Consider the following 25,228-nt stretch of genomic DNA (forward strand, 5'->3'; position numbering starts at 1 on the left):
GCAACTTTGTGTATCAACCAAGATGATTATATTCAAACAGTGATTAGATAGAAATTAGTGACAAACTGGAGAATGGGCAGTAGGTTTACTAGGAGTCTGGCACAAAATCTCTTAAGGCTCATTTTGGCTGAGCCCCCTCAACTCTCACTGAATTCAATGTGAGTTGAGGGTGCTCAGCACTTTGCCTGATCAAGGCTTTAGGAAGAAAATGCTTTTAAGTTCCCACTCCATTCAATTGAATGAGAGTTTTGCCATTAGCTTTAATGGGAGTAGAATTAGAGCTTAATTGAACAAGAAGGTAAGGGAAAAGGTACCAGGATAGAAATCTAATTTATTTTCTATAGAATAATGAGTGCAGCTGTGTTCTGTTCTCTTTCCTGTAGCTCCACATGAGTTTTACAGGACATAGGTATTACAATGGATAAGCTCTAAGGATGTGTGTGGGATTTAATATTCTGACCTGATCCCGCAAACCCTTACCCGAGTAGTACCATTGCCTTCAACATTTTCAGGTCAGCTCTAGCAATGAGGCAATGGAAACCAAGCTTTGTTTTTCCAGTGGCTTTTAATGCTTTAGGGAGACATCCAGTAGACTAAAATAATCCAAGATCTGGTTTTATCACAGAATTTCAGCTCATGGCTAGTGGAAATACTGTGAGAAGGCCCATTATTATGTCTCCCTGCAGTGCAAACAACCCAATGAAAAGGTATCTGCTATGTGTACCTATACATTAGGTTAAACATAATGTAACTTAAGTGTAATAAATACATTTATGGATATTGCAGGCAGGCTGTATTTCTCATCTCGTGCTCTTTTTGCATGTGGAATGTCACCCCAAGTAAATGATCAATGTCCATGCACAAAATAGAAATGTGAAATGCATAAAGTGATTTCATCAAATGAAAAAAAGCCATTAAGCACACAAATCCTAGTGCAGGCTCATCTGTCATAGCTACAGTACTAATCATCAGTTCCCCAGCACAGAATAATTCCCTAGCTGGCAACTAGATTGTCATGTCTTTTAATACTGCATGGTCTGTTCTCCATTCGGTGCTTGTAACTTCCATTAACATCAATAAGTATGCATATGTGCCTTGAGTGGTAGAAGATACCCCTGTATAGATTCAAAACTTGTTTACAGATTCCTCAGAAAAAAATCACATTGTGCTCATTGTTCTTGGCAGAAAGCTATCACAGCTGCATTGGAACTTCTGCTTTTGTACCACTTTTTTCTGACCAGAGGGACCAGACAATACACCAGAGCAGATAGCAGGTGGCATGGAATGCCGAGAAAAATTATTCAGCTCTGGGAGTCTGCCAGCGGAAAGTGGGGTTGCAGCAGAAAGGTGGTTACTGAAACTGCAGATCCAAACCTGCAGTGGCAACCTCAGCTAAAAATAAGCAAAGGAGACAACCACCCGTGACGGCATATCTTAGAGCTAACCGAGTGGTTAGACTGAGCTCTTTGCTGTTAGTTCCTGTTAGAATCCAGGCAACTGGGAGCAAGCAACTGTTGCAGCCTTAAGGGCCAAACTGTGGCTGTCTTCTGCGTGGGCAAATACACTCATAGTTACAGGGAGATGTTCCTTGTCCCCACCAGCAAAATCAGGCAGGACCTGATCCTGCTGTTTGCAATCCCTGAATGAAAGGGCAATGTGGCTTTCTGGCCTGAAGACTGGAGCTACGGAGAAATACATGCTGCATTTTGTTTTTGTTTTTTAAAGCAGTGACTGCATTTTTCAAACCCCACTGAAGGCACTGTGTCTACCTCTGCCCTATTTAGGCATATTGGGGGAGATTTTCAATGGCACAGATGTTAGTTAGGGAATCAACTCCCATTAATTTTCAGCAGGAGTTGGGCACCTAACTGCCATCTAGAAAATCTCCCCCTTTGTCTCCAGTCACTCCCACTTAGGTGCTACACCTTTGCAATCCTGCATCACAGCTGTTGCTTGGGAAGAGCTGTAATTTAGCTGTAAGTAGTTTAAGGGTAGTTCAGCTTAGCAGCAGGGTGAGGATCCTGGCAAAATAATATCAGAAAAAGCTACTTAGGTATATGGAGTGAATACTTATTGAGGGCCAAATGCTGTCGTGATTTATATCCATACAACAAGACTCTATAGGGTTACACAAGGAGTAGTCAGGGAAGAACACTGCCCTTGAAATATGAAGCAACAGCCAGGGAAAGCTGGAATGGGAAAAAATGCATTACATAATAAGGATCTTCTGACATATTTCTTCCATTAACAGGCACACAGCTAGGATGGAAAAAGCTGGTTATAAGCCAGGAAACATCATTCTTTAAATAAATTATTAGCCAATGTAGAAAACAAAAGGAACTGAGAACTGCATAAAGCTACTGAAAGCTCTAAATCCATTTCAGTCCAATTTCTGTTTAGCTTATGTGGCAACAGTTCAAGCTCATAGCAGGTGGTTAGCAGCTTGGGTGGGTAAGTAACTGGGAATTTATGAGAGGCACTGCCTTTTGAACAACTCCAATTACAGTATTAATTGTCTTTTTCCAAAGCTACATATTCTCCACAAGTTGACTGCTTATAGAGGTTACTGAGCAGAAGAAATGCTTTTATCAGACAGAATTACAGAGCAGCAGGGTAGATGCCTCACATTCAGGTAAACGCACACACTTAAATGGGCACCATAAGTGAGGATTTTCAAGAATGACCTGTCTCTGCATCTTTTAAAATCTAATTTGCTTTTCACTGGTTTTATGATTTAATTGTTTGTATTGCAGCAGTGCCAAGGACCCCCCAGCTACGGACAAACACAGAAGAAAGAGAGGGTTCCTGTCTCTAAGAGCTTACACAGTCACTCTTTATTCTGTTCTGTTCCCTTCTGTATTTCTTTAAACCTGGGGAGTAAAAATACATCAGTCAGTTTCACTCCTCTTTATATTTGTTATGTGCCATACAAGACAAAAAGCAAGATAATGTCCCCACCCTGAAGGAGCTTACTTTCTAAAATCTCTCTTTCAGGTTGCCAAGCACTCGGGCAATGATATGATGTGGGATGCAAAACAGCTGTTTCTATTGGAAGTTTAAATCTCCATGGAAAGACAGCCTTAGATTTTGTAAAAACTGGGTTTTATAAATCCAAACATGTGGAACAAATGTCACCTGATGAAGGCCCTTTAATTAGTCAGGGGCAGGGGAGGGGCGGAGAGAAGAAGGAATAATATAGCCTGATAGTGTACACAGAGATATAAAAACATACCAATCAAATTAAAGAGAGGTCACAGGAATTTCTCTGTCTTAGAAATTGCTCCTTAAATCACAGACAACTTGAATATGCTGTGAGACAACACACACTGGAGCATTATCACATTGCTATATAATGAGGTTGGGCTAATGTGTGACAGCACAAGTTAAAAAGATTTTTACACTATAGCAAATTTGGAAACAAGAACCTTTATACAAAAAGCAATTTAAGGAGCCACTACCTTTCTGTTTCTGATGCTATTTATGTTTTAAACAAGGAAGGACTTGCTAACTTCCAGTCAAGTTTCTTCTATTTACTGTCAGAGTCATATTTAAAAAAATCTATTGCTATGGAAATTATTGTGATGTGACAGATTCAATATTTTGACTTCACCAGAATCAGGAAGCAGAAGAGAAAGTGGGTCACGAGACACAACCCCTATCATTTTTTTCAAAATGGATCTTTATAGAACAGAATAAAAAGAAAACACACATTGTATTAAAGATGATGTTGACAAATCTCTCCAGTGGTTGCCTGGGAAGTTAAATTAATTTTCTTCCAAATTAGCCAGTGGGCCAGATTATAGACAAGAGTTGGAATTATCATGAGTTGCCATTAAAGTATACCTGCAACATTTTTCTGCAAACATCTTTGCAAAATATCCTATATGTGTTTATAGAAAACAACAGCTTTGTTTCATAATTTTCCATAGTGGAACCTCCCTGATCCAATAGCACAAAAAGCTGAAAGGTCACTTGATATCAGACCTGTCAGTGATACAAGGCTGACTATTGTCTCTTTTGGGCCTTGGGCCAGTGAAATACTGTGGGGATAAATTCTGGAGGAAATGAAGGAAAATTGTGGTAAACAGCTTAGTTTTTTAAATGGCAGCAGTTTAAAGACTGGGTTTGGAGTGTTAGAAGTTGGATTTGGATCTGTGGGCAGAGTGACACAATGGAATATGCATGACAAATTCCATTTTCAGATTGTTTTACCTATCAACACATGTGAGATATAAATCTATGCTCTAATTCAATCTCTGTCTATAAATAGCCAGTTGAGCTAGGAGCTTTGAAATTTTTTTATTGTCTTTTTAAAATCTGATTGGTTAAAAAAGGGTTATAGCATGAGCAAACCCAACAAGTATTTCTGACCACAACCCAGCCCCAATGGACACAGACATGGAGAGCAATATACCACACCAGACATGTAATGTGGGGAGTGAGAGTAGACCAGCACTGACTAAAAATAATCTGTGTCATTCTGACCCTAAGGAATCCCTTTTACATCTCACACTAGCAAGCAGAACTAGCTTGATGTCTCCCAGTAGGGAGCATAGCTAGTTCTCCTGCTCCACTAAAGACAATTCTAGCCTGGAGGGGAGGAAGGAAAGATCCTAATAACTTGTTCCCTCCTAAACAGTTTTTGGTGGAGAAGGAAGGACCTCGTACCCTGCCTCCTTTTCACTATTTCTGCTGAGGGGTTGGGGTGGAAAGAGCGGGCACAGGTTTTGCCCTAAATTGGGAAGATCGAGAAAAGGCAAGAATCCTTCTAGGTTAATTAATCTAATAATGGTTTGTCAAGTTTCCTTTCCCACTCTGAACTCTAGGGTACAGATGTGGGGATCTGCATGAAAGACCCCCTAAGCTTATTCTTACCAGCTTAGGTTAAAAGTTCCGCAAGGTACAAACTTTTACCTTTTGTCCTTGAACCTTTATGCTGCCACCACCAAAGTATCTAACAAAAATAACAGGGGAAGTGCCCACTTGGAAACATCTCCCCCTCCAAAATACCCCCCCCCAAGCACTACACCCCCTTTCCTGGGGAAGGCTTGATAAAAATGCTCACCAATTTGCATAGGTGAACACAGACCGAAACCCTTGGATCTTAAGAACAATGAAAAAGCAATCAGGTTCTTAAAAGAGAATTTTAATTAAAGAAAAAGTAAAAGAAAAACCTCTGTAAAATCAGGACGGTAAATACCTTACAGGGTAATCAGATTCAAAACATAGAGAATCCCTCTAGGCAAAACCTTAAGTTACAAAAAGACACAAAAACAGGAATATACATTCCATTCAGCACAACTTATTTTATCAGCCATTGAAACAAAACAGAATCTAACGCATATCTAACTAGATTGCTTACTAACTCTTTACAGGAGTTCTGACCTGCATTCCTGCTCTGGTCCCGGCAAAAGCATCACACAGACAGAGAGGACTCTTTGTTCCCCCACCCCCTCCAGCTTTGAAAGTATCTTGTCTCCTCATTGGTCATTTTGGTCAGGTGCCAGAGAGGTTATCCTAGCTTCTTAACCCTTTCCAGGTGAAAGGGCTTTTCCTCTGGCCAGGAGGGATTTAAAGGTGTTTACTCTTCCCTTTATACTTATGACATGGTTGTGTTACCATTCCTTACAAAAGCCAATATTGCCTCTGGGCAATATACACCACCTCTGCAACTATTTTTACCGCTATAGTTCTGAAAGAGAGAGACACTTTACTTTTGTAAGTACTCTTGTAATATAACTTTGTCTAGGAAAATGGTACTGGCATAGTTACTTAAACTACAGGTAATACATTTGCAGTGTTTCAGGAAAACTTTATTAATAGGTTGACCTTAACATTGGGTCTCTCTAACACCACATTTCTAAAAAATTGTATTATTTACCTTCAGTCTTGTCCGGTAGTTTCCCACTCTTACTTGTTCCAGAGTTGACCGTTTCAGATGAGGTGCTTAGTTTGGTGTTGGGATCTCGTTTAGGTTTTGGTGGAGGTTGTTTACGAGAGCAGCTACTGCTTTCATCGTCGGTACCCCCAACCGAATGAAGAGACTGGGATCTCACGGTAAAGCCACTAGAGCAAGGATGCGGCAGTCTGTCCTGAGGAGCAGGCATTGTCATAAATCCCATCCGGAAATGTTTGCCCACATAGCTTCCTTCATTTCCTCTCGCGACTTCTCCACCTATGCTGTAAGAGAAAAGACATACACATGCAGGTAAGGGATCTACCTGCATTTGAACAGCACCTACAAATGGGGCCTCTGGACATTAATATTTAATAATCAACATCTCATCATAAAAGCTTTTACATAAAAAAGTTTCAGTGATATACATTTCCATGGCGTGGGGTGGAGAGGGTGGAGGATATTTTTTAGTCTTTTTTTTTTAAAAAAAAAATCTGTGCACTTAGCTAACTTAATCAGAGACAATGAAAATAAAAACAGATTGTGAGGTCAGTTACAATGGTGTAAATCCACAGTAAGTCCAAAGAGGTACCCTGATCTAAAATAGTATGACTGAGATATGGATTTAGCCTTTGGAATTAAAGGGTGGAGATTTGAGATGGTCAACAAAAGGGGATAAAAATTAAGAATTTTAATTTTTTCCTCCTTTTTTAATTTGAAACATTTTAACCAGCTCTGTAGATCGTCCAAAATTGTGTGCATGAGAAGGAAATTTTGCCCAAAATGTCAATACTTTTTCTTATTTATTTTTCAAAAAGTTTGAAACATGATTTTTTTTTAATTCCAAAAATACTGACCAGTTCTAAGAAAAAGGCACCTAAACTGGCATTGACAAGATGGAGAAAGCCCATGTCCTTAACTTGCAACCCCTCTTTCAGATAGTATACACGTCCTTCAGTTTTACAATTCCTTCTTGTGTTCCAGACTCGTTGGTGTGTCATGGCTGATTTGGGCCAGATCTTCTTTTCCCCTAAGGGACCTACCTACCCACTGGCTTTATTTTATAATCCTGCTTTAATGAGCCCATATATCCTGTGGAGTGTGGAGTATCACAAGCTGTTTAAAACTTTTTAATTTCCCTTCTAGCTCTTCAGCAATATATACATTTTTCTCTTCAGCAAGGCTAAAAATCAAACCAGGCCAAACCATTCTGTAGCTATTACAGGCCAACACAGAAAAGCCTTCAGAAGTGAATGTCGGGTAAATTTTTCAAATCATCACAGCATTAAAACTTCTCTTCTGATTTTTACCAACCTTTTCAGGAAACAGTCACCTCTGGGATGAGATGCAGTAGGCAAATGTTCATGAAGAATCTCTCTCTCTCTCTCTCTGAAGTAGTTAGAGGGTGAGGTTTAAAAATCAGTAATAATAGGAAATCAGCTTCAGTTTTAACTATGAAATAGCTACTGCAATTCTACAAATACTACTTTTATATTTTTATAAAATAGTTGAACCCCCCCCTAAAATAACACTACTTTAAGTAGTTAATTTGACTTTTTTATCTGAAATATATTTTTCTGTTTCCCACTCTGACTTTTCTTTTTAAATGGTTTCCTACATGGCTTTTTTCACTCTTATCTCCGGTTTATACAATTTCATAGGGATGTTCACTGAAATCATTGTCAAGTCAAAAATCAAGTTACAATGTAAAATCTATATTTACTGCCATATCCCAAGCATTTTCTATTACTGATCCCACATGAAGATCTGAAGACTCTACAGAATTGTAAGCTCTTTGAACCAGGGATCATCTTTTTGTTCTGGGTTTGTACACCTCCAAGCACGGTGGGGTCCTGGCTTATGTCCAAGGCTCCCTAGGTGCTACCATAGTGCAAATAATAAACAATAAAATAATAAAACATTAAAAAACGCTCATCCCATGTTATTTTAGGGTAACAAGCAGTTGACTTCTAAATTTTGTATGCTGTGAGAACAACATCTGGCGAGATATAATTAGTGCATTTTATCAGTCTGCATCTATATCTAGTATTTGATATATGGTTGTACGCTTGAAACGTTAAAAGTAGTACTTCGACTCAGCTCAGATTTTATAGCCGTGTGACAAGAACCTGCCCACAGGACAAATCCCAAACATCAGAAGTTCAAGAGGAATCTTTTGGAAGAAGAGAGAAAATTGGTCTTGCAAAAAAGGGTATTACTTTAGAAATGTAGCACCATGGATTGATCTGTACTTCCAGGTACTCCTCTATGACTTTAGACATACATGCATCTCAGGAAATAAAAATCATGGGGTCTAGTCAATCCCTGTGGAATAAAAAGAATGCAAGGGAAAAATGCTCCAAAAATAACTCTCATACAGGGAAATGTAAACTCCACCTTATTATCCCATCAAATCTACATGAATCTGCAATGGGAGCAGCAACAAGGTAGTGAGGTAGAAGTGTGAAAGATGAATGGATAATGGGAATGCAGTCCAGATTCTCAGGAGACAAAATAACCCGGAATAATTTAAGTAAATCATAGGTATAGGAGAAGGAAAACTCAGCTGACTTAGATCTGAATGTATAGAGACAGGTACCAAAACGCATTGGGGATGACAGTTCTGCACACAATATTTCTTCTGCAGTACTTATCAGTTCTGGAATGCTGTTCTTATTTATGCTTATATTTCTGGAATGCAAACACAGTTTGTTTCAGTTAAAAACCTTCAGCAACACAATAAAATGAATGGGGATTATATCTGTAACAGATATCCAAACCATTCAGACAGCTAGTTACGTACACTCTCAGTTACATACACCTGAACCATATGGCCTTCATCACAATACATACAACTTCCACTCAATACTTATTGTCAGTGGGTAAATTGTTTAACTTGCACCCATTTTAATATCCTGTTTGAAGTGATCCTTCATTAGGATAATACTGAGTAAGGGGTCTGGCAATTAATACACCTCTGTTTCCGAAAGCTAAGGCCATTTTTCTACAGCTCACTTGAGGATTGAGCAAGCCCTGTGCATCACATTATCCTGCCGTCCCTCCCTTTGATCTCTGGGGAATCATAAGAACACCTTTTTTTTTATTTAATTACATACTTCTTGAGATGATAAGCTACAGCTTATATCAAATACGCACTGTGTACCAGATGAGATAATAGCACATTGACGATTATATGCTCCAAAAGCAGCAGCCTACCACATGACCTCAGGGAGAATCTCTATTAGTTCACAATACTATTTCCACTCTTTTCTAAGTTCCAGCCACTAGAAGAAGAGTCTATTATAAAAGGCTAGAAATTGAACATGTCTTGACATATTCCAGTGATGCACATATATATAAACTAGCACATGTTTACAACCAACTTATTATTGAATCAGGCGTCGATTCCAGAGGGATTTTCAAGCAAAAAAAATCAAAGGTAGTACTTGATGTTTTCCTCCACAATTTGAAGATTAATAATTAAAAACTACCAAGCAATCAACCAACCAACCGGTGGCTGATTTAAATGATCAACTAATCTTTCCATAAATTGTTCTGATAGTATAATGCTCTGATTCGCCACAACAAAAAAATGCCTGTCACATCATTTAAAGAGGATTACCATTTAAACGTATTGAAGGATGCAGGTAGGAGATCCACTTTAATCCTTAATTCTACTGTATTTATATATTGTGACAAAGTTCCTCCTCTACCTTGGTGGGTCTTGTGCTTATTGGTGGATTTGCTCATCTTGGAGCTTCACAGCCCCCCTCAGTTCGGCTGTTTTTGTGAATCCACAGTCCAGGTCAACTCCTCCTGTGTCTGACCAGGAGTTGGGAGGTTTGGGGGCCCACCCTCTACTCCGGGTTCCAGCCCAGGGCCCTGTGGAATGCAGCTGTCTAGAGTGCCTCCTGGAACAGCTGTGCAACAGCTACAACTCCCTGGGCTACTTCCCCACCTTCTTTATCCTCACCATAGGACCTTCCTTCTGGTGTCTGATAATGCTTTTACTCTCAGTCCTCCAACAGTCCACATTCTTACTCTCAGCTCCTAGTGCCTCTTACTCCCAGCTCCTTACAAGCACACCACAAACTGGTGTGAGCTCCTTTTTTAAACCCAGGTGCCCTAATTAGCCTGCCTTAATTGATTCTAGCAGCTTCTTCATTGGCTGCAGGTGTTCTAATCAGCCTGTCTGTCTTAATTGTCTCCAGAAGGTTCCTGATGGTTCTGGAATCTTCCCTATTACCTTACCCAGGGAAAAGGGACCTACTTAACCTGAGGCTAATATATCTACCTTCTATTACTCTCCTCTAGCCATCCGGCCTGACCCTGTTACAATATATAGGCACATTTGTTATGTATACAATGCTCTGAATAGAATATACTAATCAGAAGTAATGATTTCACTTCCATATAGAGATGTTTAGATTGTATACCATAGACCAAATTCTGTCCTCAGAAATTAATGTACACAGCTTTCATTGTGGTGGTGGTTTTCCCCTTTGTCTAAGAAAACAAAGGACCAGGAAAAATGCCTGTGGATTTTATCATCCCTTCGAATGATCTTACACTCCCCAATAAAAATTCTATTTCCTCTAGATTTGCAAATCTTTGTTATATGCCAAATTTACTTCTAAATTATCTGCAAGTCATCATAGGCTGACATTCCAAAAGATTTAGATTTGTCTTGGGCTTTTTCCCATCTTTAAAAGCTCTGGTACTCCTATAGTATAGTAAATCTGGAAAGTCTCCTATTTGGCAGAGAAATGGGCATTTGGAGGTCACTTTGAAATTTCGAGCGATCAGCACCTACTCTTGAAAGAGATGCTTACTACTGGTTACACGTGCGCACACATGAGTGCACGCACCCACCCACGGCTAAGAGTATGCCAGTGCCATAAATTACATTGACATATTAAACTACTCACGCACCCGCCCGTTGGCTCAAAGAGCACCAATGCAATAAATTGCATGCCAGTTAAATAGTAAACTTTACACCTCTACTATGTTTGCCCTTGAACAGCTTTCATGATACTAACTACTGAAGATTTCCTGAGACCTGCCCCTGCAGGAGGTGTGCAGTGTTTGCACCTATAGCAAGACAGAAGTATGAACACAAATAGCCAGAACAAACCTGATGTGTCCCAAGCAAGGACATTTTTTCCACAGGACATTTTTTCATTTTCTGTCTAATTCTTACACATGTACACTAGTAACCACCAAAATGGCCTTTATTAGTAGGGCAGACACACAAAGTTGAATCAATCCCTGGAGTTCCCCAAAGGGCAGAATAAGCCCACAGCTTCTTCTAAAGCTACCACCTGTATCAAAGATGTGACACGAATGCTAGTAAAAGACTAGCCGTCTGTTCCTGGTCCCCGTTACATGACATGGTTACAAAAGGTTAATACCCGTCTCACACTATTGAGGCGATTGTTAGTTGCACAGCAGTAGGTGCTCTTTAGAAGCATGCCTGGCACTTTTCTCCCATTCGCTAGAGGCAGTGAGCCAAATCTTGATCTCAGGTACATGAGCTAAAATCCAGAATAACTCTGTCCAAGTGAACAGAGTCACACCAGATTTATACCAGTATAAATGAAATCAGAATTATCTGGACCTGCCATTTACCTTTGTCTTCCCCCCAAACAAACAAACTCACTGAAGTCATTTTGGAACCTGAGTCTCCAACATTACAATGCCTTGAGCTATGGAGAGAATTAAAGGATTTATTTATGTACTCCTCCAACTTGTAAGGACGAGCTGGCTGGAGCTAGAATGTCCTGCTACAGCATAGCGGACTGAGAAAGATTTATACATACTTTGCTGCATAAAGGACTATTGAGACAGCTACTAGAAATAATTGTGTAGATGATCTCACCCCATTACTTTTGACAGGAAAGTGCCTGAGCTCTCCATTGTACTGGTAATAGGTTCTCTCTCATTTCAAATGTGTATTATATGAGTTGCTGAAAATGTTACAGTTTATTAATATATATGGAAATGCAGATTTGGATTATTCCCTTGGGAAATTTCAATTTGAACTGGTTAGGTGCAACGGCTTCTATGACAGAGCAAAAAATGTGCCCAAGTAACGTTAAAAAAACAAAACAAAAATAAAACTGGACATTTGTCAGCAAAAACTAAGGTAAGGGGTGAATTGCACAGTGATAACATTTAATCATGTAAAGCACTCACGTTATAGACAGAGTAAAAAGTGATGGCTCTTGGAGCTGGAGATGCACTGTGGGACATTGATAGGACATATAGTGGTTAAGTATGTAATATGCGCTTCCTACAGCTCACCTGGCCATGCCCGTTTTGGGCCATTGAACATTGCCAGAACACTAGCCACCTCCTTCTTTGATGAATTAGGGGTCAACAGAGCTTCCTGCTTTCTCTCACTACCCTAGAGACGGTCACAATTTGACACTTAGGGTCCAATTCCAACACTCATATAAGACAGGATTCATCTTAAATTAAAAGGCAAACCAGTGGACTTCAACTGCAGTATCTAAAACATGCACAGTCATTATTCTTCAAGCTAGGTTAAATACGTGGACTACAATCCTTTCCCCACTGAAGTCAGTGCTAGGATCAGCTGGATTTATCTCACTAAATCAATTCCCTAGGGGCCTAGGGTGTTGGTGCACCTCAGTCCTTTCTGTTGTCTGTTTGTGGCACATAATTGTTTAGTCTCCAGATGGCAAAAACACTTTGGTCTAATACTGGTTGTTGGGCTGGGTGCAGTGTTGGCTGGGTGATGCGATCCACAGGCGGTCAAATTAGTTGATCTGGTGATTCCTTCTGGCCTTAAACACGATGATATCAGTGTTATAATTGACTTTGATAGGGCCAGGATTTCACCCGGATTGAGGAACAATAGATGATGAATAAAGCTGATCTGACAACAGGGAAAGGAGGGAACCTCAGTTCACAAGAACTCTGAACACAACTGAACTCAGAACTTGGTGGGCCAAGTTGTGGCCTCAGATTCAGGGTTGCCCTCTCAACTGAGTCCTTGTTGAGGTCAGAACTAGGCAAGGCAGGGTTAGAAGTCACTAACCTAAAAAACAGACTAAATGTGTAGCAAATGCTATTAATAACAATAGTTTGCCCATCTCTAGGTTGATAGCTCTGGTGTCCTGGCCAAATAACTACTCAGCTAATCATATTCAGCCTATTTAAATTCTACCCATGTATTATAGTGCAGTGGTTCTCAGCCAGGGATACAAATACCACTGGGAGTAAGCAGAGGTCCTCCACGGGATACATCAACTTATCTAGCTATTTGCCTAGTTTTACAACAGGCTACATAAAAAGCACTAATGAAGTTAGTACACATGAAAATATCATACAATGACTTGTTTATACTGTTCTATATACTATACACTGAAATGTATAGTGTATAAAGGGGTCAACATCCTGAACAAAAAATAAAACCCTACAGAGTACTGGTTATTTTTTTGATTCCAGTTTGCTTTACTAGTCAGTCATAATAAAAAGCTTCTTAACTCTGAAGTTGGATATTGAAGGCAGAGAATTTACATTAATTAAGAAATACTGGCCAAACAGAAATGGTGGCATTTGCTTAATACTTGGACATTGCTTGTCAGACTGTGGAGTCTTTCTACCTCACTTTTTTCCCCCTAATGTGTGTTACAAATAATGGGTTTAAAGTTATTCTGTTACTTTGCTCTATGGAAATTACATCACGAGTTACTTGCAGAAATGTAATTAAAATTCTGTACAGCAAACTAATACAATTATGTGATTTATATATTTATTTTAGAAACTGCAAATACCTTACAATATCACAGTTCTGAGTAAAGCTGGAGGGATTCAGAATTATTGTGGTTGCTTAAATCCCATGATGTTCAAATACTGTAAAGTCACATCTTCTTCCCTGAGCCCTTCTTACCAGTTCAGACCTATAATCTATTGGTTTCATGCCTCAGGCACAAGCATTCATTTTAGGCACTTCATATCCACTGAGAGAGATCTATTTTTCTCCTTCTGTGTTCCTGCATCTGATATTTTAACACTACTTTTGCAGTTCTTAGTTAGAAGATGCCATGGAATTGCAAGGTGTTCTATTATTCACACAGAACCTTTGCATTTACATTTGTCATTCACAAGCCGTGAAGAGCTGTGCTCTGCCTCTATAAAAAGAGGCTTCTTGTTCTGGCTATGGCAACCCAAAGGAAGTTATAGTAGTGACTGCTCCTTATTCAGAGTAAGGAGAGACACTTGATAGCAGTTGCTGGCCTGATTCATCTCTTGGGTGAGCTGGCAAAATCCAGGCTGTGGGCCTCAGCAATGGTAAGACCCAGAGGAGTGTGTATCTGTGGAGTAGTGTACCACAAATCATTGCAAAGCCTGCTACCATAGGAAGCCTATAGACCCAGCTGGTATACTTTCCATAGTAGATCAGTCTAGTCCAACGAGATACATTAATTCAGAGACAGGGGAAAAAAGAAGATGTTACAGAAATGAACTACGCTGAAAGACAACAAAATGACCTATTGTAGATACAGTGCTAATATTTGACTCAAGAACTGTGTGTGTGCTAGCTAGAGGCATTCTCTTGACTGAATAAATAAAAATTTATTACTCAAAGCAATTAGTATTGTCACAGTTAAGCAAACAGTAACTTATTTTAGGATACTTTAACCCCTTGTTTACTCTTATGCCAATTAATATGCACATTCTCTGTTCACATCAAATGTTCTGAAGATAAAGGACTGAAGTGGCTTTGAAATGTCTGTTCCCCACTGGAATAAATTACATATGTATATATTAGGATGACATATTTAACTTTGTATCAGAAAGGCCCTTTCAAGATTAGCATAAATTATATTTGTAAATTGGAACTAGTATCTTCAGTTTTTAGGCATTCACTATTTTTATCCTCAAACATGATTTCAACAGTCCATTTGATGTAATAGTGATAGATGTGAGGGGGCGGGAAAGCTAGGATCACAACCATGGAGTCAGGGAAATGCACACACCAGTGCTATAATATACAACTATATTGTTTACATTGAGCTACGTCATGTTAGTCATACACACGAACAGCAGGAGCTTTCCAAATTGAAAGGATTCGGCTTGTATTTTTTTTTTTTTAGTTTAAATTGCATTTTCTTTTCAGCGACCCCATTCCTTGTCTCACCCTTCCCATCCTCTCCCAAGCATAGAATGTCTGCACCATGCTACAGCCCAATCAAACCAAAGGTCCTAATGGCGCCTGATTATCCCACATCAGCATCTTACCAGGATCTGGAAGATAATAAAACCTGTAACATTGATACACAGGCCTGAAGTTCAAGTAAAGAGAAACAAAGTTCAACCCCAGTGTCACTTGCTGTACTGGCCAGCAGGAGCAGCTGATCCAGTGAGCAGCAAACACACACTTCCATGCCAATGAAATATTTTACTTCTGCCATATGCATCATCTTTAGTGGCAAGAGATCAGATGCTGCTCAAAAAGTCAGGTCTCTCATGACACAGCACTCAGTACTGCTGTGAACTCCTAGGCTTGGCTCCTTTTTTATCAAAGTCAAGTCTATAAACATAGGGTTTGATCCTGCAGACATTGCACATGCAAGTTATCTCCCTTACCCACATGTGTAGTCCTGCTGAAATTACTGAGATGATTCATAGGAGTTTCCTTTGGTTTGTGCTATTATACCATTTGCAAGAGAGGATTCATGTAGCTCTTTCTGGAGCTATATTATATATCCAGCAAAATCATTTCCCAGCAGACTAGCATGTAATTCTACTAGTTGTTTCCCTATTAACACATAAAACATCTTAAAATGAAGAGATAGGTCTGAGCTCAGAACATTTGATTCCAGAGCCAGAAATTGATTTTGAATCAGGGGTTATGGCTCTTCCCTTTACAGATATGGGGCAGCCACTCAATTCAGAGGAGTTTAGCTTTGAGTCATAGGACATAGCAATATCCATACTGGATCAGATCCCTCTTTGTCAGAACCTCTTAGTAGGCCGATGTGGGATAATCTGGTTTCCAAATTAGGTCTCACCCTGACCTGTAATAATTAGAGATAAGCTAAAGTCCTGTAGCATTAAATTCAGCCAGAGCTGTCCGGAGTGGACCTCCGGTAAATATTTTAGCCCCATGGGGCTAAAGCCCCAAGCCCCCATCCCCACCCTGCAGCTAAAGCCCTGAGCTCTGGTGCACACCCATCTACTATGGGGCAGAAGTCCTGAGCCCCAGAACATGCCCCTCTTTCCCCCTCCCCACCATGGAGAATTGGGGTTGGGGCATAGTGGGCTCTGGGATATACTCCATGAGAATTTAAGCCCTAAGCATGAGGTTTAACATGTGTATGAGCATCTTCCCTTCCCCGCAGGCACAAAGTTTGGGAGTGATCCTGGGTTGTAGCTGAGTCCATCTCTACCTACAACATCAATGCTGATTTCTTAGATATTGCATGCCAGCACTGGCAGTGGATGTATTGTTTCTTGACTTTAGCAAAGCTTTTGACACGGTCTCCCACAGTATTCTTGTCAGCAAGTTAAAGAAATGTGGGCTGGATGAATGCACTATAAGGTGGGTAGAAAGTTGGCTAGATTGTCGAGCTCAACGGGTAGTGATCAATGGCTCCATGTCTAGTTGGCAGCCGATGTCAAGAGGAGTGCCCCAGAGGTCGGTCCTGGGGCCGGTTTTGTTCAATATCTTCATAAATGATCTGGAGGATGGTGTGGATTGCACTCTCAGCAAATTTGCGGATGATACTAAACTGGGAGGAGTGGTAGATACGCTGGAGGGCAGGGATAGGATACAGAGGGACCTAGACAAATTGGAGGATTGGGCCAAAAGAAATCTGATGAGGTTCAATAAGGATAAGTGCAGGGTCCTGCACTTAGGACGGAAGAACCCAATGCACAGCTACAGACTAGGGACCGAATGGCTAGGCAGCAGCTCTGCGGAAAAGGACCTAGGAGTGACAATGGACGAGAAGCTGGATATGAGTCAGCAGTGTGCCCTTGTTGCCAAGAAGGCCAATGGCATTTTGGGATGTATAAGTAGGGGCATAGCGAGCAGATCGAGGGACGTGATCGTCCCCCTCTATTCGACATTGGTGAGGCCTCATCTGGAGTACTGTGTCCAGTTTTGGGCCCCACACTACAAGAAGGATGTGGATAAATTGGAAAGAGTCCAGCGAAGGGCAACAAAAATGACTAGGGGTCTGGAACACATGACTTATGAGGAGAGGCTGAGGGAACTGGGATTGTTTAGTCTGCAGAAGAGAAGAATGAGGGGGGATTTGATAGCTGCTTTCAACTATCTGCGAGGTGGTTCCAGAGAGGATGGTTCTAGACTATTCTCAGTGGTAGAAGAGGACAGGACAAGGAGTAATGGTCTCAAGTTGCAGTAGGGGAGGTTTAGGTTGGATATTAGGAAAAACTTTTTCACTAGGAGTGTGGTGAAACACTGGAATGCGTTGCCTAAGGAGGTGGTGGAATCTCCTTCCTTAGAAGTTTTTAAGGTCAGGCTTGACAAAGACCTGGCTGGGATGATTTAATTGGGGATTGGTCCTGCTTTTGAGCAGGGGGTTGGACTAGATGACCTCCTGAGGTCCCTTCCAACCCTGATATTCTATGATTCACTGTTAGCTGTGATAACATTGCCACAGGAATCCTAGCAGAATTATACACATTGTTATTGTGAAAGTGTGACAGCCATGGCCTTCAAGCAGATTTTTTTTTGACAACTCGGGGTGGGGGTACTTCTGCCAGCCCAGGCCAGGCAGCTCCTCTCCCTCCCTGACTGCAGAGCATTCTACAAACTGGTAGGTATCAGTGCCACGTGCGTTTGGCAGTGGGTCAGCATGGAGCTGGGGATGCTGCACCCGAGACCCAGCAGGGCAGCATGAGATCTGGAGCAGCTGAGAACCTGGCGTAGAGTCAGGCAGCAGGGCCACCCAGTTAGTCGATTCCCCCTGTTGGAAGCAGGAGCCAGGTACAGACTCTGTAGAGAATCACTCCCTGCCCCCCCTGGCTACCCCTAGCTCCCCTGCTGCCCCTATGTTCCTGCCAGCTCCCCCAACTAGCCCTCAGTGCCCTCCCAGGGCCTCCCACTCCTGCACCAGACATTCACCATCTTGGCCACCACTGGGGATTGAACTGGGAACTTTGGCACTAGCTGTGTTAGCCTATACAGCTTGACCTAAAGGACCATGCCAAGCAACTGGGCGTTGAAATAGACTCAGTGTGAATGAAAGGAGATACATAACACACACACTGGACGATGGGTTACAAAGCAGACATTTTAGTCTTCTAATCAAGACTGTTCACAGCAGGGTTGAATAAAAGGTCTAATATTCTCTCTCAAAGGAAAGGCTTACCATGCCCCTGCTGATATCTATTTTCATAATAAAGCACTGGAAACCTACTATAATTGGAATTTAGAGAAGGTACTTAAAGAGTCTTAAAATAGAACTATGGTATATTATGTTTACAGCAAATTTGATTGGAATAAATGGATTCTGTAAAGATATGCAGCTCTCCTAGGTACTGGGCAGAACTGCTCACCAACTACTCCTCAGGAAATGCAATGTGCCACTAAAGGGATGGAAAGAGACAGAGTAGGTGGAGCCACAGATTGCCATGGCTTGCTGGCAACACAAGTGAGTACTATACGGCTCCCCATACAGGGGTGTAGCGTTGTGTGATATCTCGCTGAGGTGGAGTATCTCCACTGCTCTGCCCTCAGGACTGGACGATGATGCTTCAGTGTCACAATCTAGAGACAGATAAAAAACAGCCTGTCAAGTTTCCTTCCCCACTCTGAACTCTAGGGTACAGATGTGGGGACCTGCATGAAACCCCCCTAAGCTTTTTTTTTTTTTTTTTACCAGCTTAGGTTAAAACTTCCTCAAGGTACAAACTATTTTACCTTTTGCCCTTGGACTTTATTGCTGCCACCACCAAGCGTCTAACAAATATATAACAGGGAAAGAGCCCGCTTGGAAACATCTTTCCCCCCCAAACCCTACATCCCCTTTCCTGGGGAAGGCTTGATAAAAATCCTCACCAATTTGCATAGGTGAACACAGACCCAAACCCTTGGATCTTAAGGACAATGAAAAAGCAATCAGGTTCTTAAAAGAAGAATTTTAATTGAAGAAAAAAAGTAAAAGAATCACCTCTATAAAATCAGGATGGTATATACCTTACAGGGTAATCAGATTCAAAACATAGAGAATCCCTCTAGGCAAAACCTTAAGTTACAAAAAGACACAAAAACAGGAATATACATTCCATTCAGCACAGCTTATTTTATCAGCCATTTAAACAAAACAGAATCTAACGCATATCTAACTAGATTGCTTACTAACTCTTTACAGGAGTTCTGACCTGCATTCCTGCTCTGGTCCCGGCAAAAGCATCACACAGAGAGAGAGAGAACCTTTGTTTTCTCCCCCTCTCCAGCTTTGAAAGTATCTTGTCTCCTCATTGGTCATTTTGGTCAGGTGCCAGAGAGGTTATCCTAACTTCTTAACCCTTTCCAGGTGAAAGGGTTTTTCCTCCGGCCAGGAGGGATTTTAAAGGTGTTTACCCTTCCCTTTATATTTATGACACAGCCTAAAAATATTCCTAGTTTTTGAACATAGGGGAAGCTTAATGAACATCAGTGAAGCGGGTTCTGATTGGCTATGTTTTAAAATTTTTGCATGCGAAATGCTCAGCTAAAAGCCAAGAAATGAGAGCTCATACGCTCCCTCAGAGTTTGAGAGTGATTTCAGATTAGAAACCTGCCATATGCAATATTTAAGCCGAGTGCAAATTTGTGTTCACTTTAATGGAATGCATGTTTGCACCTTATCAGAAATGGGTGGAGATTTGACAAAGTTGTACACTTTCAATGGAAAATCATGCTGGGGCAGCATCTATTATGCCCAGGTGCATGTGGATGAATGAGTAAGTAATTATTGAAATGAAATATGTAAATTAATTAACATATGAAAGCCTCTAGTTGTGAATTTTAGCTGCTACAATGCTTCTATGGCTTGGATCAGTAGACAGAGGATTCTTAGATAGACAAGACAATTTCTCATGGGAGGAAATTTATAGAAAGGAATAAAGACTTCCTTTTTGGATCAGATACTGGAAAAACTTTAGACTTGGCACAAACAAAGGAAACATGTTGGAGCTCTCAGAAGTGGGATTTGGAAGTCAAGCACACAGGAGCCGTGCTTTGCTTGCCAAGGTATTACCTTGTCTCTAGCCTTTCCAGCAACAGGCTTATTTCCAGCAATGATTTACAGACACTTTTCTAAGGCCATCTAATCAATATGAGTCTACTTTCCTTTTAAATATACAGCTCAAGTAGCAAGTGCAAAGGGAAACATTAAGGATTTTCAATAGCATGTCAGTTCCCACAGCAGAAGATGTAGGGTGAGATTTTCAGAAGCCCAACAAAGCTGATCTGTAAAGCAGGGGAAACTCCACTGAAGTCAACACAGTTGAATCAGTCGGAAACCCATATGAGAACACAATCAGACTCATAATATTTGTATACCACTATTGCTACCACTACTACTTAAAATACTAATGATGCTTATAATGGTAATGCCTAGGGGTCAACTGAAAATTGGACCCCACTTGTACTGTACAGCAATAGAATAAGGAACAGTCTGTGCCCTGAAGAGATTCAGGCTACCCAGACATGACAGAGAAAAGGTAGGGAAAAGGGTTAGAGCATAAAAACAGAGGGATCAGCAGGCTAAGTGCAAAGAGCATATTCATTCTGAGGTTTCTTTAGTTTTGTCTTGCTATTTAAACCCTTTCAGTGGGGTTATGTAGCAGGAAAGTAAAAACAAAGGCAGGCAGTGGGTTGGAGCAAATAGCCAATGGCAGAATGTTCAGAGTGAAAACTGCAGAGAATAGCCTGAGACATCAGTATCCCTAGGTTCCACTCCCTGCTTGAATTGTTTCTCAGGCTGGCTTCTCCTTGAAGCCATGTGAGTGGAATGCTACCAGGACCGGCTCTAGGCACCAGCAAAGCAAGCACGTGCTTGGGGTGGCACAATTCCAGGGGCGGCATTCCGGCCACCCTTTTTTTTTTTCCTTTTGCTTCGGCAGTTGCGCTCTTGGAGTGGCAAATTTTTTGCTTGGGGCGGCAAAAAACCTAGAGCCGGCCCTGAATGCTACCTGGGTCCTAGTGCCCCCAGGGGTTTTGCCTACACAAACAGGTGTGCTCTCAAATATTTCAGGTGCATTTTTAGATGCTGCATTAAAAACTGACCTTTAATACACAGGTATCCCTTTCAACTTTAAAACGAAAAATCGCTGATGTGCTGTGTTTTAGTAGTAAGTCATGTGATTAAAAATTTGGGGCCAGATTTTCATCTATAACTGAGAAAGGCACAGTGTAAGTTCGCAGGAGCTGCAAAGGTGGCATAAAGCCCACCTTGGTACTTCCCTGGATCATGGGACCCCTGCATATAGGGCTGATCTGCAGACGTAGTCAGAACAGCCTGACAGCTGCTCTGACTTACTACAGCTGCTAATTGTCCCCAGCATAGACACCTCCTGGCTGCACCCTGGTCACATCCCATCCACTGTTAGGAGGAAAATGTAGTGTCTCTACATTACCAGAGAATCCCCTTTCCACATATTTCTCCCAGAGCCAGTTATCATGGCTTTATAGCCAGAATATGTCAGCAGCACCATCCACACTCTGGCCCATTATATTTTTGAAGCAAAATACCCATTCATTCCTTGATACCACCATATGAAATAAATCTATCATATCTCAGCACTACCAGCTTCTTGTACCTTGCAAAATTACTGCAACCTCTGAAAATTAAGCACATTTTTCAGAGGTGTGACTATATATGGACATTATACAGAATGCAATGCACAATGTGCAATGCATCTCAGATGATTCTGAAAATAGAGTCTGTTCTCTCACTCTCCCGCTCTGACTGGTCTCAGGCTGATAAAACAACTGAATCCAATACTGTACATCAATATTGGCAGCTTTCAGAGTCACTTTGCATCCAAGCCTAAAGGGCTGCAGGGTCTTGTTCACTAACATTCAAATTTCCCAATGAACAGCTCTCTGCGGCTCTCTTCATGGCATATCCATTTGTAACAAAATGATAGTTATCACCACAAGATAATATTAACATACTTTATGCCTACATTTGAAAATAAAAAGAAATCTTTCCCTGCCTTGATGGATGCCAATAACTAAGCCAATTTTGTCAGATGCATGGTTATAATAAACTAAGCACCTACACTGAAAGAAAATGGGGGGGAAACAGAAATTGTATTTTTATAAACAAAGTTGATTTAAAATTACATGGCACAATGTGAGAATACGGTTAAGACTCACTGATTTAAATTAGTTCACTGAAAGAAACTACCCAGCAAAGGACTGCATGTCATTTACATGTACTTACCATAATGCTCCAGCATAAAATTCATATTAAGAAGCCAATTCTGCCTGCTGACATATGCATGCATCTCCCACTGAAAACAATGAGAGTTGTGCATGTGCAAAGTCAACATTTGATTTTAAATGTTCTTCTCCTATGTATTCACAAAGGCTATGAAAAGGGGATGCTTATTCTCTTAAGTATTAGAGGCGTGAACCCAAGTCCATTGAAGCAAATCCTACGGGGTCTTAAACATAGAGCTTCACGGTGAGGAATGAAATACCAGCTATGGCTATAATAATTGCAGGTAAGCGGATTACCTTGAAAAAAAGCAGTATGTGTTGAATTTCTATTACTCAGAAATTGCCCCTGCAAATGGAAAGAAAGTGAAGCTACTGTAGCTGACTGGCATCCTTCTGATATAACCCAAAGGGTTTTCAGTACAGCTTGCGAAGCTGCAGCGACATGAAATCCATGCCTAATTCAACAAAAAGTGTTGTCTTCCAGGCTGTGAAAGTCTGTGTGAGGCTCATGCTTTTTCAAGTATTCCAGAAAAAAACACAACCCCACCAGAAGGGGACATAAGTCATGGCAATAGTTGAATTATACCTATGTATGCTCCGCATTTGAACTTTCCAAAAGAATGTTTGCTGTGCATTGGGGTGGTATGAAATTGCTCCCAGAACAGACTGGGATGCTGTAGTGAAATGAAGTCTGAGCCTCATTTTACAAAAAAAGGTATCAAAGAGCACAACATTGTTTTTTTCTTTTTGTTGGGTTAAGGATTATTTTTATTACTAATTTTGCAAGATTGCTGGCAAAACTTTCAGGGATTTAGGCCTTTTTGAAAATTTTACCCTGCAGCAATATGTTCTATTCAATGATGTCTTAATCCAGGCCAGAATTTAAGGAGGCCCTGTGTGAATACACTAGGTATCACAGGCCAGGTCAGTCAGGATTAAAGGATAGCTGTACATCCAGTAGCTTCAACAGAGACTCAGCTTTGCATTCGTTACAGTGGAGTCCTATAGCTTCTCTGTTTAGAGGAAGACCACTAAACACTTCTTCCCACCTTAGTGCACAGATAGACAATAACTACTGTAATACAGCACACCTACTACTGTGCTCTTTCTTGTACTGGCAGCAGAACGTTTACTTTTTGGTAGGATGTCCCAAAAGCAAATCATTTTAAGAGTTAGATAGAAATTTCTTAGGCTGGAGAGGCCTATGCGTATACATGTCCTGTTCCTTCCATGGTTGCTCTGTTCATATTCTGTGTACATGGAGGCTAAAAACAGTTTCCAAGCAAATATATTGTAGTCCAGTGTCACACATGAACTTTGCATAATAATCAAACATAGTAAATAAAAGGTTAATGAGTTCTGGACAATACATGGGCTAAACTGGAGTTCATGTGAGCAGATGTACTCCTGGGAATACTGGAGGATCAAAATATAAGTAATTTTCTAGTCTACACACTAGTGCTGGACCTGAATGCATCTGTAGAATAGTGTGTGTTATCTTCTGAACTGGAGATCTGAAGATAGTGAGTTTATACGTAGAGACCTGGTACAGTAAATTTCTGTATGTGGCTAGACTAGTGTATTGTTCTGTAGACTCCCACCCTTGGATATTCCTTTCTACTGTATGCTAAATAAAGGCTAACCATTTTGTTAAGTAAAACCAAGTGGATATTTTATGGCTTAATGCATAATTAATGCTTTGTTTGGCAGGAACAGGAAGATCAGAGGTACAGGGAAGAGGGACCACTAAAGTACTACCAGTCCCAAACATTCAATAATCCTATGTTAGGTCTCAAAAAATAAAAACAACAAAACAAATCATGAGATTGTCTTTAAAATCATATCTTTTTTAAATAATAAATTTTGGGTACTTTTAGTCTTCCAGTTTTTGAGCCTCTAAGATGAACATGGATCACATTTTCAAGCTCTGTCTATAACCACGAGGGCTAAAACTCCCCATTGTTTTAAATGAAAGCTGAGATTCTCACTTAACCCCAGGCCTCCAGAAGTGGAGGCTTAATGAAAAAATCCACCAAATATTGCAAGACTTGTGATAAAAGTATGAGAGGTGACACCCCTACCACTATAAAATCCCCATAAAGTGAAATACATTTAACCGTTGGACGTACAGAGTAGTTAAACTTGGCAAACTTCCTTAGCATTCCTGGTATTTCACATCAAGATTGGCTTCCCTCCCTTCCACCTAGGCCATTATTCAGTCAGGTCCATTCTACACTGGAAGGCAAACCAAAGGGACCTACCAGCAAGCCATAGGAAGCCATAATGCAGGGAGAGTAATGCTGAAGGCAAAATCTGAACTGGTCCTGAATTTAGAACCCAAGTGTTCCCTCAGGGGAGAAGAGGAAACTCAAAAAAAAGGTTTGCTTGCAAATCTTGTTGAAACCAACAACGTTTTGGACTCATATTACAGCTGTAGGTACACACAGCTACCAGTGTGGACAGGTAGTTTACTATCACTATACCTACCAATTTCTTCAAAACACTCTTGATTTAAACCCAAAATTAACTGAAGCAATAGGACCCCATATATCATGAAAACACACTATGCTGGAAAATATCACCAGGGAAATAGCATTCTGCATTGTTAGGGTGAGAAACTGGGTGGTCTAATGAGCTTTTTCCATGTCTATATCTATGATTCCCGAGTTGCTGATAAAAATAAATATGAATTATAATTTTTATAGTACTTATGAGTCCTTTAGGCTTATGCTCATTAGTGTGTGTTTATTCCCCTTCAAGCTGAGTGGAAGAACAATTAGATTCTTTTTCAGCAGTGGTATTATGGAACACACACATACATACTTTTGATTTACAGAGTGTGACAGGCAATCAATGTGTGTCAGAGAAGACCCACATCAACAAAAAGATTTGTGATA

The 25,228-nt window shown here is 40.7% G+C and overlaps 1 protein-coding gene across 2 annotated transcripts in view; it reads right to left on the bottom strand.

Annotated features, from left to right (window-relative positions):
- The window catches only part of NYAP2 (neuronal tyrosine-phosphorylated phosphoinositide-3-kinase adaptor 2), a 176,886-nt gene that overhangs the window by 86,693 nt on the left and 64,965 nt on the right, over nucleotides 1-25,228 (bottom strand). For both annotated transcript variants that reach the window (XM_084640003.1, XM_084640004.1), the window contains one exon: nucleotides 5,882-6,180. In XM_084640003.1, coding sequence (XP_084496129.1) covers nucleotides 5,882-6,180 — 299 coding nt within the window. The remainder of the gene's footprint in view (nucleotides 1-5,881; nucleotides 6,181-25,228) is intronic.

The sequence above is a fragment of the Lepidochelys olivacea genome, assembly GCF_965140295.1.
Source record: "Lepidochelys olivacea isolate rLepOli2 genome assembly, chromosome: 9".
Lineage (NCBI taxonomy): Eukaryota > Metazoa > Chordata > Testudines > Cheloniidae > Lepidochelys > Lepidochelys olivacea.